The sequence below is a fragment of the Mastacembelus armatus genome, chromosome 17 (assembly GCF_900324485.2).
Source record: "Mastacembelus armatus chromosome 17, fMasArm1.2, whole genome shotgun sequence".
Lineage (NCBI taxonomy): Eukaryota > Metazoa > Chordata > Actinopteri > Synbranchiformes > Mastacembelidae > Mastacembelus > Mastacembelus armatus.
The window spans coordinates 10,816,194-10,836,217 of NC_046649.1; the positions used below are offsets into that span (position 1 = coordinate 10,816,194).

The 20,024-nt window shown below is 39.4% G+C and overlaps 1 protein-coding gene across 1 annotated transcript in view; it reads right to left on the minus strand.

The window, feature by feature from the left end:
- The window catches only part of clstn2a (calsyntenin 2a), a 125,816-nt gene that overhangs the window by 18,079 nt on the left and 87,713 nt on the right, over positions 1–20,024 (minus strand). The window contains exons 3-9 of the mRNA XM_026313436.1: positions 18,653–18,848; positions 16,459–16,570; positions 16,151–16,247; positions 9,756–9,905; positions 7,359–7,544; positions 6,200–6,457; positions 5,178–5,299 (exon numbers count right to left, since the gene is read on the minus strand). Coding sequence (XP_026169221.1) covers positions 5,178–5,299; positions 6,200–6,457; positions 7,359–7,544; positions 9,756–9,905; positions 16,151–16,247; positions 16,459–16,570; positions 18,653–18,848 — 1,121 coding nt within the window. The remainder of the gene's footprint in view (positions 1–5,177; positions 5,300–6,199; positions 6,458–7,358; positions 7,545–9,755; positions 9,906–16,150; positions 16,248–16,458; positions 16,571–18,652; positions 18,849–20,024) is intronic.

Sequence of the window (20,024 nt, forward strand, 5' to 3'; positions counted from 1 at the left end):
AAAAAAAAAAATTGAAAATGTGTTTCGTCTTTGCCAGCTTGTATTCTTTTGTGCTAATACATGCTGCATTCTGAGTCTTTGCTACAGGATCCCTTGGAAAATTAGAGTCATTCATTTCAAATAATATTAACACTGAAAAGTGTATAAACCCAGTGATGGTGTCGAATACATGATGCTGACTGAAAGAAATCATAGATTTGTGTGAGCCTTTCATACAAAAAAAAAAGTGTCACATCAAGGGGATTTATTTTTTTTAAAACGCTGTTACTGTTACAAGGTCTTTCTTCACCCACATTAACCTTTAAACGCCTACTCAAGTCTACATGGCTGTGCTACTAACTGCACTGTAAACATTATGAACATTAATATGAATTGCAAATAACTTCAAGGAAGCATTTATCAGTTAGTCTTTTGTGTTTGATATGGAACTAAATCACTTCGTGAATAGGCACTTCAGTCTCTCCTGATATCTACAGTAAACACGCAGAGAGGCAATAAACACTCACATACACACCACCAGCAACGCCATCCAATTAATCTCCTGAGAAACAAAGAGAGGCTTCTAATCAACGCATGCCAGAGAACAAGCCATGGCACAAGAAGCATGGCAGATAAGGCAGGTAATTGTAGATGCTGTAAAGACAAGCAGTCAGGGTGATTTTGTGCTCTTCCAACATTCAGTCCCTATAACTGAACTCAGGCAAATGATAAATAGCAGGGGGTCTGCAGCTGTTTCGAGCGGTGTAATTGGGGAAACTGAAATTAAAGAACCTGTGATTCACGTCATGTGACCTCCCACCACGCCCCGTCAATTGTACAGTTAGCTTGGATTGATGTGAAACAGCTGCTAACACAAATCAATCACTGGCTCTTTTAATCTTTTTTTTTTTTTTATATCAGGCCTTTGCTGAGAAAAATACAGGGCATCTCTCTCACCTCTCACCCCTCTGTTAGCATAGATTTTTCCTGTTCTATCTATAACAACCCTGCTGGGAGTAAATAACACTGCATTCGTAAGGGTTTCGATCAATGCCACATCACATACACTTTTTCTTCTATTTTTTCTCCTGCTCTTTCTACCATTTCGGCTTACAGGACATGGAATGCTTATTTGTATAGGGCTTTGTAACTGAGAGTGAATATCTTCTGGCCAGCTGGATTGAAATGATAGGCTCTTTCAACTTAGGGAGAATGAATAACGTGTGTAAAGAGGAGTGATCCATCCTTTAGTCCATTACTGAGGCTGAAAAAGAGATAGGGAGGAAAATAGGAAAACTGTGTGTGTGTGTGTGTGTGTGTGTGTGTGTGGTTGTGTTGACGTATACGCTCACAAATGAATCAGTGCTTATAGATGTGAAGTAAAGGTTTCTGCCAGATGAGACATTCCTGCAGAGCATTCGATCGACATGGAAAACAGGAGCCTCTCTCTTACTCTCTCTTTGCCAGCTTCCTTTCATCCCTCTCGACCCCTCCCCTCTCAGGGTGAGAATTGCAAAATCAATAGAGCTAAATGGAGTTGCAGTGGAAGCCATTGAGTGTCCTTTCTAAGTGGTGGAGGAACAAGGACAATACGAAGCAGCTGTGACACCCCATTGTCACCTCTTCTCCTTTTTCCTTCTATCCACCAAACTCTTAACAGCCTCTACCGCTCTCCGAGCTTATCCTCATTATGCACCACTTGGTAGCAGCTCCTATCCTTAGTTCACACTTTAGTTATTAATGCAAAACAAGTATCTTACTGTAGAAAAGAAAATTGGCGAGGAAGAAAGGAATGTGTGGAAATGGACTGTATCATTGCGGTTAGATAGACTCATTTTCTCAGCGGGTCTCATTGAGATTAAGATCTTTATTTGAGAAATCCTACAGACCAGAGCACAGAAAAAAGTAAATACTGTAACATATAACAAGATACATCAGTCACACACAGCATTTGATTCAGCCAATCAGCCATAGTAAAATTGGACTGCATTATGGCCTACAATAGCAACACCATCTGCAGCACTGTTTTTTAATTTTTTTTTGAGACTGCTGAGCTACTGTAGGTTTAAAAATCCAAATTATATATCATATAGATCTATACTTACACTAATTGATATTACTGTTTTGTTTTTATAAAAGCTCTCTGTTTTTATAAAGAAATAAGATTCAATAAAGTGAAAAACATTAGAATGTTAGACAGAAATTCAGACATTTTTCACAGCAGACACTTTGTGTCTGAAATCACCCTGTTTTTGAATAGTAATATGGTATATGTTCAGTCTGCCATTGCATTTGAGTGTCTGCATTCTTAAACTGTATGCACCACATAGTGATTTCCACAGCAAGAAGAAAACACTCCAAAACCTTCAGTGCAATTCTTTAATAGATGTTAAAATGAAACTGTGATGATTCTTCAGTTTACAAAATTAAATTAGTAAAAGTACACTAAGTGTCTATTTTATAGCAAGTATTGAATGAGGGTGTGATTACGCAGCCAATGACTTGTCACAGCATGAAAAACCCATGTGTAACTAATAACATAATCAATGGCTCTGTTCCATTGTGTGTCTTTGTACCTTTCCAGTTAGCCGTCACGCCCAACGCCAAGTCTCTGAAACTGGCTCATTCAAATGGAAAAGAGCCAAAATTATTGTTATTAATTAGAGTGTGCTTCTCTTGCTTTTACATGTCAACATGTCTGCAGAGAAAAAAGCTAATTTACTGGGAAAAATCTTATTAATATTACAAGTCTGCTGGTCATAAGATGTTTGCAGCTACTGGTGTTGAACTTCATTGACCACTCAAGTAATTTTGCTAATAAAAACTGATAATTGTAAATTACAATTGAAAAAGCATAATGATAGTGTTTGTTCACAGTCCAGTAGATCAGTATTTTGTGGATATACAACTTGTTTTTCAAAGGAGTCCTAGTCAAGATGGCAAAAGATTTTGGACAATACTTCAAACATGCAATACTAGGACTAGACAACAAAGCTTATGAAATACCATGTACTCCTTCAGGGCAAATATCAGGATTTGATGTCAGTTCTTCAGATTCTAAAGAAGCTGGTTCTTTCTAGACTCACCTTTCAACAATTCAGATTCAACAATAACAAAAGCCCAAATCAATTGTTAAGAGAGATCTCCTTTGGTAGTTGCCTTTTGTCAATAATGCAATCCAGCTACAAGACATGTTTTCTCAACCATAAAAATTCACATTCAAATTCTTAAAACCAATTTCACCTGCACATAAAAGCAGTAGTTAAGTGCACAGGCAGACATTGGTCTAAGAATTATTTCAGAAATGACAGGGAATCACACCCACAAGCAGTAAATGAGAATCACGGACTAGTTTTTTTCCCCTCACTCTGTGATGTCCTTTCTCTCGTTAACCTCCAGTATTTCAGACGAGTTTCCATTTATATATAATAACAGTCTCCGCACAAGTGATTTGTACTGGTGAGCAACTCCTCACAAATTCTTTTTGACTGCACTGTATGCTTCCTCTGTAGCCCTTTACAAGATGCAACTGAAGGAGCAAATGGGATCCAGAGCATTTATGTGCTATATACTCTGTGTGTGTTTGAAGAGAAAGCAAGAATAAGATAAAGATAACAAGAGACTGAGAGTGAATGAGAAGTAGCGAGCCTGAAGCAGAACTGTGTCTTGAGATTGTTTGCTAAGAAAACTCAGCCATCAGCTGCTTGGCTGCCCTTCTCTCAGTCACATCCACCTCTCTGGGCTTCAGGAGCAAACCACACTGGACTGAGAAAAATACTTTTCAATCTGCCTTTGACCTAGAACAACAGTCACCTGGTTGGAAACCACACATGAGAAAAATATAGTTTGTTTGACCTGGACCTACAACAAACAATTCTCTGGCTGGAAGGCTCAGGCCAGCACCAGCAGAGATAGTAAAGTAGAGTAAAGTAGTAGAAACATGAACACAAGGAATGACTGCCTACCTCCTAACACACAAAAAAAAACTTCAACAACTTCAACAACAAATAAATCCATCCATCCATTTTCTATACCTGCGTATTCCTAACCAGGGTCACAGGGATCTGCTGGAGCCTATCCCAGCTCTCTTTGGGTGAAAGGCAGGGGTACACCCTGGACAAGTACTTATAAAAATAAATAAATAAATAAATGAAATATAGGCACAGAGGTCGATGTACACGTTAACACATCCTCACACATGTATGAGTGCACACATGGGAAAACCTACAAATCTCTACTTATCTGCTTAGTGAGCAAAAACTCCTAAGAGCCTGTAGCATTTTCTAATAATTTCAGTATGAGGTGAATGTATGCTGTATCCCAGAGGTAAAGATTTAGATTAGATTTACAGTACATCTATCATGCATTATTAGTGAGCTGGGAAGTTTCCCCTACGAGAGAGTTCATTGGCTTATCTTCAAGATCATGATAGCTCCAGGGATGTTATTTTCTTTTTTATGATAAGATTCTCTCTGCTCAGTGGCTGCCTGGCAAGTACTTAGACGCTCTTTAGTCAGATAATTGTCTTTAAAGTGCCCAGCATGCTGTGGTGCCCTTTAGCAAGACCAACAGACTACAAGTTCCACTGTCACCGGTCTCGCCCTGCATTGCAATGTCTCAAAGGAGAAGGGAGAAACAGATGTCACTCTAAATATACCTGCCTGCTGTGCATTATGTCTAATTTATTTCAGAAGAATTTTCTGCAACTGCAGGATACGTCCAGGTAGGGGTGTGAAGGATTCAGTTAGAAAAAAAATTCTATTAAATGCATCTTTCTAGCCGGAGCTACTTCATATACTGCAGCTTTTCCCTCTCAAAGGCCTTCCGTGGGACAGAAACGGTAAGCTTCACCGCAAATTAGTTCAACAACTCTACAGAAGCATGACAGATAATAGAGATCTGCTGCTGGCTGAGCTATTACCCATAACTAAACAGACTTCCACTTCGGGTCTGTGCTTGTGTGTGTCTGTATGAGTGTGTGTGTCGGATAATGGTGTGTTCTACCCTCTTATCTCCTGCAGTGAGCAGAAGAAAGTGATGGAGGGCCTCTGGTAATTAGGATGGAGAGCTGTTCCCTTCACTACACAAATAATGATAGCCCTTCACCTGATGTAGAAAATCACCCCAAATCTATGCTTGTACTCAAATAGGACACAGATCAGCTCACACACATTTACACACACACACATAGTCCTCACCTGCTCCAGTTTCCAGTGGAACTCGGCAGGTCTGAAAGTGTCGACCTGAGTGAAATCTCTTCTGAGCAGCAACACCAGGCGGCAGTTGTGAACATAGAGAGAGTAATGGTGGCGGTTCATCTCTGAAACAGGAGCGTTACAAACACATGCACACAGTTAAACATAATTCTACACTATACAATGTACTAATCTGCAGCCCTGTACATACTGCCACATAGTGCTGATACTGATGTTTTGGTTTTAGTAATGGTAGACAAATTTTGCTTTTAAAAATTACTGAAATGGAAACACAAATGCTTCTTTCAAAATACTAAAAAACATTTGCCTTAGTGTGATAAATGTGAACATAAGTTTTGAACATGTGATGAGGTAATTACTGATACCATGTTATTGAGATACAGCACCGCTGTGATAATTATCATTATAGAAAGTTTTGATCACCAAGCCTTAATGTCACCTTATTCTGAGAAATGATGGGACTCAATACAACACACCGTTCACATCCTTTAGCCAAAACATTGCCAGTCAAAAAAGGGCTCATCAGATTGTGCCGGTCTAACATGAACTACTCTGCAGTTCTGCAGTGCAAGATCAGACTACACATTTCCTAAGCTAATAAGCCATCTGTGAGGCCATTGTGAGAGCGTGCAATGTGCAGATGGCTTGCTTAATTACACAGCTCACTTCAGACAAGCTGTGGGAGAAAAGTTGAAAGTTTCAAAGAGCATTTGCCATTGTGGGCTTCAATTATCTTGTTATTTTGAAAGAAGGTCATGCAATTTTCATGGCATGTTTGTAATGCAGAGGAGAGAAGGAAATAAAAAAGGTTTAAATAAAAGTGCCCTTAGGATCAGCAGTTTTTAAGTACTCTTAAAGTAGGTGGAGATTGGTGATAAAATGTGGAAAAATAAGGTTAAATGTGTTAAATATTTCCAGATTGGAACTTTCCACCTTCTAACATTTGTGGGAATTCGTGGGATTTTGCATCTTAACAGCAGGCAGATGTGGAGTCATTTACTCACCGGTCTTGTCAGAGTTACAGAGTAAAGTTTCCTTCTCAGCTCTGAGTCCTGGACTGGGTCCGTGTTTCATCCAGGTCGCTATGGTGAACTGATCTGTCAGGTTTTGGGGCACCACGTGATCTGGAACATTGGCAGCCTGATGCCCATCAAATCTGTAAATGAGGTCACTGTCTCGTCCGCTGTCAGTAAGCAGAGACAGCGTCCAGTTTGTGGACAGGCTGGGAGCTGGAAGGAGGTCGGTGCTGCCTGATGCTGCACCTGGATGCGCCAGTCAGAAGATATACACACTGTCAACACAGCTCCACAGAGAATAAAGCTAAAGAGAAAGTGCTTCTCCAGGGTCACTGTCTTTTTTCTGTGTCGTCTTTCTGGATAACACTATGTCAGTGTGTATGTTGTGTATGTATGTCAGCACTCTGTTTAAACAAACAAGGTGTATGGTCAGTAATAGTTAATACGTTATTCTAATATGATGATATTAAACAATTTGTGGTACTAAATGCCCTATAGCCATGGTCTCTATGTGAAGAACTTTCAAATAAGTTGTGTGATCCCTGAAGAGCCACATATATCATAAAAATGACATTTTTAAATGTCAACATGTTTCAGAACAAATCACTGATGGATATTAAGTTGGACAAATTCCCCATTTAGATTTGATTTTCCTCTTTTGTTATTGATCTTTGATAAATTTCAGTTATAAGGTCTAAAAACAAATGTGAAGAAAATGTTGAAACACAAAACAATTGTAGCTTCTCATGAAGAATATTCCCTTTGTTAGAATCAAATTTGTTTTCTACACGTGTTGCATATTACTGAGCAAAGCCAGGGTATAATTTGGAAGTAATAAGAGACACTTGTCACACTATGATATGAAGTTTGAAATTTAATTTAGAACAATGACTGCATTTCAAACTAGTCTTGAATGAAAGTGGTGAACTGAAAAGGTCTGGCAAATTAATATACTGCAGAGGTTAAGATGTCAAAAGTTAATGTCTTTGAAGCTTTTCTTATCTCTCATTATTATTTTCCCTTCGCACTCTCACAGGCCTCTGCTCTTAAACAGCACCTTACTATTTAACAAGGCATTTCATTTCAACATTTTTTTTTAGTTCTCTTAATCCTGACTTTGACTCATTTCTTTTTTCTCTCTACATACCACAGAGTTTTTGCAGAGACTTTTCAGAGTATGTTTCACGGTCGCAGCCCTTCCCAATGTGACTGGTCTGCAGCTCTACCATCACCCTTACGCCAGACAGGGGACCGTCGCAGGTTTCCAAGTGCATCTTGGGAAACAGCTGCTTGCTCCCGGTCCCTGGCTCATAGTCCACACGTTTGTTCCAACCTTTAAGCAACAAAATCGGTTTATCAGTTTGAACATAAGCAATTTATTTAGTAATGCTGGTGGAATGATCTGTTGCAGGTAAAGGTATCAAATAGTAAATTAAAAGGATAATTGCAACAGTCCACAAAAATGTAAAATAACGCTTTATGTTCTACATTAGATGGCCTCACAATGGGTCTTATGGGAAAGGATGAGAGGAAACCAACAGGTTGGGAGTGTGGAATATTCTCAGTGAGAATCTTTCCCTATCTGGAGTCAAAAGGAGGCTGAAATGGCCCTGTGACATGACAGGCCTGGTAGAAAGGATTGCTCCCCTTGTTGTAACTGTCAGTCCTCTTGCCTGGTGTTATATTTATCCTCAATGTGTATGAGAATCCCTGAATCTGCAGGTGAAAGGGATTCATGAGCATGATAAGATGCACGAATGAGTGTGCATGTGTCTCCATATGTGTGTGTTTGTGTGTGTAGGTGGACACCTGGCAGCTCTTGCCAGGGCTACAGAAAACGATATCCAGTCTCCTGAGACAAACATTCACAAAGAGAGAAACGGACGGTGATTAGGGAGGCAAGGAGGCGTGAGAGGTGGGGTGGAGATTTAGCCTCCAAAAAGCCGCCAGCAGAAGCAGCGCTGACCTTTAAACACAAATGATAAATAAGGTTATGTGTACAAAGGACTTGATGTTTGTGTGCATCATCACAGCATGTTTTATTCATGGCTTTAAGCTGGTACGGGTTAATGGTTTTACAAAAGGATTGTGCAATATAACCCCCTTTTATGAGCCAAGTTGCAAAGTATAATGCAACACTGGTAATAATGCAGCCTATGATAGCGAGTGCTTCTTTGTGATCCAAATGTAGTGAGTTGATATCCCCTGTGATACCATCTGGATCTTAAAACAATTGTGTTTTCCTCTAAAAGTAACAGTAAGAGCTTTTCAGATCCAGCTTTTATTTTGTTGTCGGTGGTTTAATGTTCTATAAATCAGTACCTGTACATGAAAATGGCATTTACATAAAGTAGTCACTTTAGTCTACTTTTCAACAATGCACTGTATTACCATTTCTCTCTGCATTCCCAGCCCTGAGCGATGTGCACTGACATGTCCCTCAGTGAGTGTTTCTATGGGCTAAACAACTGGCACTTATGTCATTTTCAGCAGATGCCATCTTTACATCAGTGGCTTTACGTTATCTCTGCTAGGGCTTGATCACATGTGATTTTTCACTACAGTACAGCCTCATTGTTTTTATTACTCTTTGGGCATGAAAAAAACCCCAAAAACCCAGAATTTCAGTTTTTTTAAACATGCCATCTTGGTTTGGAGAAATGTTTGTTGCACTTACACTGTCCGACCACTGGGGTCACAGAGTATGGAATGACACACTAGTGTCCACTGTAGTGGGTGATGCACAACTACACAATCAGAACCCATGCACATACAAGAAAGCTGCTTTTAAATAGCTGTCCGCTGTAGTGACCACTTTAAATGAAAGGGCTAATGTATCTTCTCTCATCTGTCACAAGTGCTTAGAGGATCTAGGAATTGTTAAGGAGATCTGGTAAACTGATTTAAAAACAGTACTACAAACCACAGCTTTACTGTAGCTTTGAGCTTTACTAACATATATACAGCCCAGGTATGAGCATCTCTCTCTCCACTGTAACAATAACTATCACTCCTTTCTTTCACCATAACTTTGTTTCTCTCTTTCCTCCCTCGAGTTGCCTGTTCATTCGGGCTCTTCCTTTATCCCTTCCTCCTATTTCCCTCTCCCCTCTTATCTTTCTCTGTCTTCCTCTTTTATTCCTGCGTGAACCTGACTCCTGAGATGCTGTCAGTGCTGACAGGTGAAGCAGCAGGGGAGATGGGCTGCTTCGAATGCCAAGCTGCTGGCATGTTAAAGGAGAAGAATACACACACACACACACACACACACACACACACGCACACTGCAATCAACTTTCTGTCCAGAGGTTTTTGTCAGGTCTTCCGATTTCCTCGAGAGACATTCGCTCCAAAATAAGACTGAATTCCTTTGAGGAAAAGAATATGCTCAAAAAACTGCATTGAATCGCACGTTGGTGGTATTACAAAGTGTTATGGGCAAAATGTCAGGGCATTTTTATTAATATAGGAATAGGTTCTGTCAGTTATTGCATGATAAATTAGAGAATTTTAGAAGTATGTTGGCTCTTTCTTGAGCTCTGACCTTGCCATCCAGGCTTGCAGACAGGCTTTACATCAATATGCACAGCCACATCTTCTTTTGCTCTCTTCTGGCCACAGTCAAAGGCCGTAACCATAATCTTGTAGCTCTGCTGCTTGTCATAGCTCAGCCGCTCTGTGTTCCTGATGTTACCTGAAGAAAACCAAAACAAAGAGGAAATACTGTTTATTTGGTATTAATAAAGTGAGACAATACTTTCCAGTGAGCAATAATTGAAGCTGACTTTGCATTAAAGAAACTGCTCCTTGAAAACAAAAATGAATCTATGTACTTACTGAAGCCTTTCACTGACAACTCAAGGTCCAGTAACCTTGTATTGCATTTGAATATTAAAGCCTCTCTGTAAACGGTCGATGTAAAACTCCAGCGATGGACTATCTTCACCTGTCACCAGGGTAACAGCGTGAGAGAGCTGAGATGTTGCCTGCCTGACGTTTTTCACAAATATGCCTCGGGTACTGCCGCTAGACAGGGTCATATGCTGCTGGCTAACTTTGACAGTAATCTTACAGTTGTTTATCGTAACGTATCACCATTTACACTGATAATGTGCGCTTTTAAATAAATTTCACTGTCATTAACCCTACATATCTAACACATTTATATTTTTTGACAGATTTTTATCTATGTGAAGGAATCATTTATGTTTGAATTGAATATTCCCATTCTTTCTTCTGTCTCTAACTTTCCACTGTGTTGTCTTTTGACCCATCGACCGTACTGTATGACTGTCCATGGGGAAAAGATATAATTGCTGTGGTGTTGTGGTTGAGGAGAATGTTACAATGAGCAGAATTGTGTGCAATATAGATCATTATAACTTACAAGTACTGGTGTTTTGACTGCTGGAGCCAAGGGAATTACAGAGCAAAAAAAAAAAAGACAACATTTCATAAATACATAAATAAATAGCCTTGCTTGATGGTTCCATGTGCGACTGAAAAAATTTGCTACCTAGTAGAGGCTCAGCTTTAGCGAACTAATAGGCCAATTACTTCTGTTGCATATTTTTTTCTGTGGTTTTTCCATGATCACAAAAAAAAAAGATGTGAATACCAGACTTTTCTCCCCAATGAGATCAAAAAGGAATGGTGAATCGATGCTTCTAAACAGCTGATTAGTTAGTGAAAGGGCAGATTGCAGACATCAGTTTAAAGTATGACCTTGTCAGAATAGCATGGAATACCATGGGCATGTGAGCTTGTTTTGTTAGAGCAGAAATCATGAGTTGAATCTAAAGGTTAGCTAAGTAACTAAAAAAATGCTTGATGAGGCTGGCAAAGCATGCAACACATACACAACTGCATACAGAGATTGAGAAGGGAACGGGAAGGCCAAGAAAAGTAGAGATTCCAGTGTGTCTCATTGATGACTGGTCATTATATAAAATGGATGCACGAAACATGCTTTATTATTAAGCTACGAAAGTTTGCAGCTTTCGAGGGCACAGTACTGTACTATATATTTCATGGGGGTAAAGATGAGGGAAGAAAAGTTCATAGAAATGATAACTTCAGGTTTTGTTTCATCTTTTGTTGAAACTCTGCAGTCTGGCTCAAGATGTGTTGGTTGTGTTTACAGTTCTGGAAAACTGTAGCATGATTTTAGCAGATGTACTGATGTAAGCATTTGTGAAAACTGCAAAAGTGTGTGGTTCATCATATTTTGTAGAGGCCAGCAAACACACACACATACACTTCTTTCTTCTTCTCCTTTGGGCTGCTCCCTTCAGGGGTCGCCACAGCGAATCATCTGCCTCCATTTAACCCTATCCTCTGTATCCTCCTCACCCACACCAACTATCCTCATGTCCTCCTTCACTACATCCAAGAACCTCCTCTTTGGTCTTCCTCTAGGCCTCCTTCCTGGCAGCTCTAACCTCAGCATCCTTTTACCAATGTATTCACTGTCCCTCCTCTGAACATGTCCAAACCATCTCAATCTGGCTTCCCTGGCTTTTTCTCAAAAACACAAAAGAAACATACTGTCTCCCAAGGAATCACACTCCAGTAGAGAAGCAGCAAAAAGGAGCCAGTTGATAATCAAACATATTTATCTGTGATGTTCTTCAAGATAAACAGTGTGCTTTAAAACAATGTCATATTTAGTCAAAGATTAAATGCGTCAGTCACTGCCATCGCAGGATCACATGGGGGGAAAACTGAAGCTATTTTTGGTTTGCATCTGGAGGCTTGACTGATGTCACTCCGATTGCTGCTGAAAGAAAGAGAGGAGATCACCGAAGATGAAACAGAGGAGCGATCAGAGGAGAGGAGATGCAGTGAACACTGAGGAAATCAGTTCAGAGTACACAGAGCTCATAGCAGTACAGAAAAGAGCTGAGCATGAAATGTCAGAGGGAGAAAGGTGAAGAGGTCAGAGCCAGATCTTACAAATATCCCCTACAGTGACTCTGTGATCTGCAGCTACTGTGAACAACTGCAACAGTAACGGTGCTGAACTCGATAGACACACTCCACCAATTTTACAAATGAAGCTCAGTTTAGTTGTAACAGTGGGTTGTAAACAGTCCATGCAGATACATAATGTGGATTGAGGCTTTAAAATAAGCTTTCGAAGATGGAAAAAACAGCCTGACAATGTTATCAGAGTTATCTATGTTTGGGCTTTAAAACTGCACAGAAAATTATTGAGTTGTATTATGCAAATGGTATCATCCAGCGTTTGCAAGCCTTAATGATACTGGAAACTAAGGGGCTGTAGTTTTTCTGGTCCACTCACAAAGTGGAATTTTCCTCCAGCACTCTGAGATTTTTCTGTGACTGAGCCAGTTTGACATCTTGGTGACTTGCTGTGTGCATATAGTGGGAGGAGAGCTGAGGCATCCGGCGACACACTGCAGTTTTGATGCCAAAAGGAGTGCACTTTGCTTGGTCTTTTGCCTGCTTGCTCAGCGCAAGAAACCACTTGGCATGCTTTTGTTTCATAATAGTAGTTTATACCAATGGCCTTTCCTTAACTCTGGCAGCCCTCTTTACAGATATCTGAAGAAAAAGGTGTCATCTGCTGCTTGTGCATCAAACAGATGACTCTTCATACAGTTATAACTGCAAATCAGCAGCTGGATACTGAAACACTGAAGTTTATACTATCCTATGAAAAACATCCTACATCAGTTGACACGTCTTTACCTAACAGCTGGTAACCAGGGCAACAGGACCCCATCTTCCTTTTAACCAGTTTACTCAAACTGAGACCAGGAGCATTTGAATTACAAAGTAGACATGTCGCTGCAGCCACCAACATGATGTGGTCTTATTACATTTTATAATGGTGTTTCCAAAAACAAAAGTGCACTACAGTGGTATTTCATAGCGGACAGCACACTATAACACATAGATGACTGTAAGATCTTCAGAGTCTAAAGTGGATTCAGAAATGAATTTAGCTTTAAAAAAATCCATCATCTCCTGTTGGCAGTGTACTTGAACTGAGGTGTTTATTTTTTTATTTCTATAGTGTTAGTGCATAATGGCAGGGAGAGCCCTGTGTTCAGTCAGGATGACAGTCCTGAATGTGATTGGCCATGACTGTCACAACCTCTAACATGCCCTCCCTACAATGTAAAATAAGGTACTGTATCTCTCTGAGCCCCTATCCAAGTGCACTGAACATCAACCTTCACTTTTCCTAAAAGTGAGAAGGAGGGCAGCTGACTGAGAATCAAAACTGATGCTGTGATTTCTTTTAAAGGGCGATGAGAGGCTTGATCCTCATGCAAGTTAAACACAGGATAGTGTAGAGAGTAGTTCCCACAATGAGACACCTCACTGCTATCACTATCAGAGGACATTGGTTACAAGATGATGAATGTCTAGAGTAAGTACTACAAGTCAAATAGTCTCACATCACCAAAACTGTCAGAAAAATAATTCTGGAAGTGCAGTTAATGACGTCTTTCTGGGTCAGCAATACTGAATACAGATTTAACGAGGTATTCATTAAACTATGTTCCAAAAATAGGAGCATCTCAGGGGAACCACTGTTCATATTATCCTCTTTGTTGTAAATATGAGAAAAATATATAAAAATAAATCTCCTAATTGGCATCCTGAAAATCAGGTATCTCTATACAGGCATCAAACATTTCTACAGTTACACCAATGTAAGCAAGTCATTTTTGTTGTCAGTCTAATCAACATTGCTTGGAGAAAACTTATATTTGCATAAAATGTATTTGAAACGTAGTTAAAATTATCTTTGGTGTTGGTGTCTCAGCAAGTTAAATATTAAAGCATATTGTCAAATTGTAGTGAGCTGTCGAACAGCACCTGAACTCTGAACCCTGCAGTATTGATTCAGGGCCAGTTTTATCACCACTCTGAACAAAGGTAGCATTTGACGATCCATCTGGTCTTATTTTACTGTCTCTTTAAAGATGTACGCTTTACTTCATATCCACCAGCAGAGAAACACACAGCAGTACAGCCCATTTACTTTGCTATTCTATTTTGCACATCCCTGAATGCACAAAATTACCATTGTAGGTCTAAACATTTTTTTATCCCACATAATATTATGGTGCCTGGGTGGAGATGAAATCAAATGAGCCAGACTACTGTAAAGCACAGGGACAAGAAGACCAGAAGGTTAAATTCAAAAAGCAATGAGACAAAGAAATAAATTTGACCCTGAGAAAGAGAATGAAAAGAGCTCCAATAAAGAAAGCAGTGTGTGCTCCTGTCTGATCTATTGGTAGAATTCAAAACACACCTATACACAACTCAAAGCCCTCCCGTCTTCATTCAGCAAGGGATTATGCTGCACTCAGATCAGCACAATGTGGATGTGGAAGCTCAGGGAGAAGCAGGCACAAATCCCAAAGCTGAAATTTTATATAAGCAGATATGCTCAGAACAGCTCTCAATCAGAAATAAAATACACCCCTCCAGTGAAGGAGGACTGGTGTAGAGCCACAAAAGAACACAAAAAAACTGGGTAAAAATGAAAGAAGGAGCTGTCACAGCCAAGGATGGATCTTTGTCAAGAAACTTTTGAGCCATGCTCTGATGAAAAGCGACTTCATGGATCACAACATTATTGCAATAAAAAGGAGAATCCAGTCACGTTTTTCTGCTTGTTTTGTTTCTTCTTCATATTGCATTTCTAGTGTTCTAGTGTTTTACATTATTCTGTCATTTGATGTTCAGCCATAAACACGTGAATGCTGCAGTCGGTACATACAGACGTTTCTGTTTTCACAGGATTAAATTGCTCCGTTATTCCACCACTTACAAACTAGAGGCTTATTGCAGTAAAATCCACCTCCACTTTAAATACTGGCTTCTAGTTTACTGTCTGCTCCATGATTCAGTCCTCTGAGCATTGGCTTTCTCATGTTCACCCAATGATCAACTTGTTGAGATCATAGAAAGAACATATACAGTATGTAAATTCAGTCAAGAAACAGCTTTTCCCTTTCATCAACACATTAACCATGCCGTTTGTATTCAAATGAGGCAAGAACAACATTGCTATTAGTGTACTCGAAATGTATCACATCTCAAAGAAGGTTCAAATGAGTTTTTACCCAAATGAATAACTAAATGATCGTCCAAAAAAAAAAAAAAAAAAAAACAAAACAAAACAGCCTTTGCCCTATTTTGTTTCAGTTGAGAAAGCCATCTCACCACAAGGTTCATTTAGCAGCTGCTGATGTTTTTTCCAAGAACTTTATGGACAGTGGGTCAAAGTTTATTCTTGACCTTGGCAAACAGCATTTAAAAAAAACATTAAATAAATAAATAAAAATGGGCATAGTTCTGAACCTATATTTGTTTTGTTTTACTTTCTTACAAATTAGTAGAAGCAAAGAGAACAGGGGTTAATAATGCAGTATTACTGTCACACAAGAACTAATTATTTACTGTAAGCAAAATGAAAAAATTGCAAGAAATAGCTAAATGTTCTTAAATTAGTTTCAATAAAAGAATCACAGAAATCCATGTTTGTGCAAAACAGCTTTATTTGCTCACACATTAAGTTTATGGTTGTGGTTCACGGTGAAGACTAGATAAATAATTTTGGTTAACGAGAAATGATTTGGTAAAAAGTAAGTATGTGGCTTTGGTTTAAGTTCTTTAATTAAAGGCATAGTTAAGAGCTCTAGACCTGCAACTCTGTGTATATGTCACACAGATAATCATCATCTAGTGTAATTAAATTAACTGAAAATAATTCTTTAGGTCTTCAGACACACAAATTGTCCCCCGCTCCGGTGTGCTGTCCTAGTTTCCCCCTCTCTCTCTCTCAGACTTACACATCGCTTCTAATCACATCACTATCTGCAGTCATAACTACAGTCCAGCCTGTCACTCTGCTGGACCACATTCAGACACACTCTCACACACACTTACCATTGCGGTCGATGGCAAATGGCGTCCCTGTGGTGACAATCTCGTAGTTGCAGATCTGGCTGTACTGTGGTGAGCAGTCTTGGTCCCACGCTTCCACCTGCAACAACCCAACATCCAGTTCACAGCCTGCTAGTTCCAACACTACAGACAATTACAATATCTCCACTTCTTTACATAATGATTGGTGGCATTGTTAAAACACAATAACATGGTCATAAAACACACACACACACACATATAAAATTTCAATTAACACTTGGAATGATTAACTACATATGTGCTATGGGTAAAAAATAATATTAGCATACCTGTAAAATGCTGTCATAGATTTTGCCTTCTGTCACAGACGCTTTGTACAGAGGCTCTCGAAACACCGGGGAGAACTCATTGACGTCATCCACCTGGATGTGAACCACCGCCCTGAATGAAGAAAGAAAAGGAAGAAGAAGGGAGGTGAGGAAGGAAAGGGCCCAAAGTGGTTGGATGAAGGAAAGGATCATGGAAAGTAAGACATTAGAGATGAATGAAAGCAATTAAAAGACCTACTGTATTTTGATCTTTTTTTTATTACACATGCTGGGCAGTTAAAGGCAGAGAAGACAGAGAGGAAAACATAATATTATTCAGCAGAGAAGAAGAATGAGAAGAGCTGATTAAAAGGCACCACAAAAAGGCTGCATTAATTGGTATCTCTTTGTGAAATGGGTTTCATCAATCAAACTTCTATTTAACAGGCTACTCCAGTGACATGCACTCATCTATAGCAGGTTCTGAAAAGCTCGATTGTTTGTTGAGGTTTCAATTTTTCTCTCTCTTTTGTTCCCCACTACTTAATCAAACTCAAGCACACAATCACATCTGGTGGGAAGGATTGCTGGAGATACGAGCTACACTTTCTGAGAACATTTGTGCACTAAAGTATATAAATGAAGCAATAATTCAGATGTATCATCAAGTTTTCTTCACTGGTGACCTTCTCTGACAACAATTCACGGTGTACCTGAGGAAGCACATCTGGCTAATTAATGACATTAGCTTAATGAGGCCTATTAAGAATGTCACGCAGTGATAATGTCACACACACACACACACACACACACACACACACACACTCATACAATTACACTGTGTGGCATTCATCTTCCAGTAGAGAAATTCATCATAAGTGCTTCAACTGATAAATTTCTTTCTTCTTTTTTTTGTTTGGTGCTGAGCCTGAAGCAGCTTATTTTAGCAGCTCAGTCTCTGACCGAAGAACCCAAGGGTTTCATTTACTACTGTCCATGCTGGTCTGCCTGTTTGTCAGTCTTGTTTTGTTCTCACACACACACACACACACACACACACACAAGAATATAATTTTGAAGGGCCATAATATCCTGAGAACACAGCTGTCTCAGATGTCACTGCTTCAGTATTGAGAGAAGAGTGCAAACAGAAACAACAAGATGTGATTACATTTTCTCTTAATGAGTTTAAGTGATTAGTTACTTGGGGTTTTTTTTACTTACAAACTAATTCGAGTTGAAGAAAGGATGAACCGAACAGACACTTTAAACTTGCATATTCATGACTACGGCTTCTTGTTTAATTAGCCATGTATCTGTGACTGTAATTTAGTTTTTCATTTTAAGTGATGCTGAACAAATATCCTGCAGCTCAGCTTCCAAACCCCGCTCCTCTTTGTCCACCATTTTTTAATATGTTGTCATGATTTTAGAGATGTTTGGAGAGCTTAATATGACTCATTTCTGCTGCTGCCTCTGTAACTTTCATTGAATTCCTCTGAAGTTAATATTTGTTAGTCTGACATGTTTCTGTTATTTTGTCCGCCCCTTGTACACTAAATCTGAGTCACAATAGCGTCCACACAAGTGACTCATGAAGATAAATAACAATTAGCAGCATGTGACAGCTTTAACACAGGTTCTGACAATCATCATTTTCATAACTGAGATTTTGTAAAGAATAAAGAAACTTTCAGTTACAAACAGGCCAGAAAGAAGCCGTCCGAAATGTTGGTGTTGGTGTTTGTGCGCTAAAACTTTTGTCTGCCAGATGTTATGGAAAACATGGTGACATTCACTGAAAGGCAAAGCAGAGCTTCTAGATTAAACACTTTAAGAGATTTTCCCGAAACAATTTAATTATCACCAAATCATTTAACTTTGTAAAAATGCCAAATATTGACTGGTTTTAAAGTTGTTACATGTGAGCATTGGCTGGTGTTGCATAATAGTAACTGGATGTCTTTGGACTATGAGTTGGTCAGACCAAACAAACAACTTGAAGACATCAGCCTGGGCTCCCACAAATTGTGACAAAATATTTGTTTCATATTTTCTCATGTTTGAAAACATATAATGGTTAATTGCAGCACTTGAGCAAACCAGAAGCCCTCGTTCAGGCAGTAAAAACATGTTTTGCTGATTGTACCTTGTGACTTACCAATATACTCTAGAGTTAAATTAAGTACAGACACAAACACAACACTTGACTCACTTGTGGGATTTCTTCCAGTCGTTCCCGCTGGGCCCAGCCCCACAGTCATAGGCTTGGATAATAAAGGTGTATTCTTTCTGGCTCTCACAGTCCACAGGGCTACTGGCCCTAAGGACTCCCTCTCCTGATGTGTGATTCAACACCACCGCCTCAAAGGGAGCATCCTGCCCGTAGATCTTAAAGGCACATATCTCCCCTGAAGAGACGAGGAAAGAGAGGTATAAATGTGGTGATGTGGTGTTTTGCCTTTCCAAGCACTACATTGATAAGTAGTAGCGATAAGCAAGTATCAAGTACTTTGAGTTTCCTATCCTTTGTAAGAGCCCATTCTAAAGCATTTCTTCTCTGGGCTTAAAGAAAATATCATTTGTGTGAATGTAGCATCAAAACATATTTATTCCCCTTTGTGACAAAAATGAAGGCAGCAATTTCGGTCTACTAAAAACACCAGTGTTGTTTAGTAAGTCAAGAGCAAATTAGAATGAAGAAAGAAAAACAGTGTGAAGATATTCAGGGAAAAAGGAGAGATAAACATCAAGTGAAAATAAAAAGCAAACCATTTTGAACACTTTGATTTTGAGTTTGAGGAGGAAAAATTGTTTGTTTATCGGTGGGATGTGTTGAATAACACTAATCTTTACCCTCAAGAAAAACAGAAATGAATCATGTGAGTTCTGAAGAAGAAAAGGCAGAATAGATAGAAAAACATCACAGACATAATGGGCTTCACCATGTCTGTTCCCCAGCAGAGAGTGAAAGTGCTGCTCAGCATGTGGCTACAGGACTGAGGGTGCTTCATATGAAGGTTGTCGGCGCAACAACTATTAGAATGAGCAATAAAAGTGTGAGTCTGCACTTAATTTCGACAGTGTGTGAACAAACAAATGGTGAAAAACTCAAAGAAGGGAAAACATTTTTTCTTTTTTTACAAATTTTCTTTCACTTGACACTATGTATCGCTACAAATTTCAGTCTAAGTCCCATCTCTGGATACTGGGATCTGTGTCAGCATGAGCTGTTCACAGTAAATGTATAACTCAATGTATAAAAAATAATTTCTGATATATGTCAAACTCTACTAGCTTGACAAAAGATGAAATCTGTTGTGCCCATAGAGTATTTTACCATACAAACTGAGTGTATTGTGTTTGCCTAACGTGTGTGTGTTTCTGTGTGTAGATCGGGTTGTGAGACTTGACTCATCTGCAGAGTTCATCCTCTGCACAAGTGTTCATTTCAGGGATTTGGGAAATCTCCTTGCAGAGGGAACAGAAAGCTGCAGCGCTCTGACCCTGCACTGGCTGATATCTCTCAGAACATAGTGGGGCATGGCGGAAACAAAAAGCTACCTAGCTATGGGAATTCTGCTTGC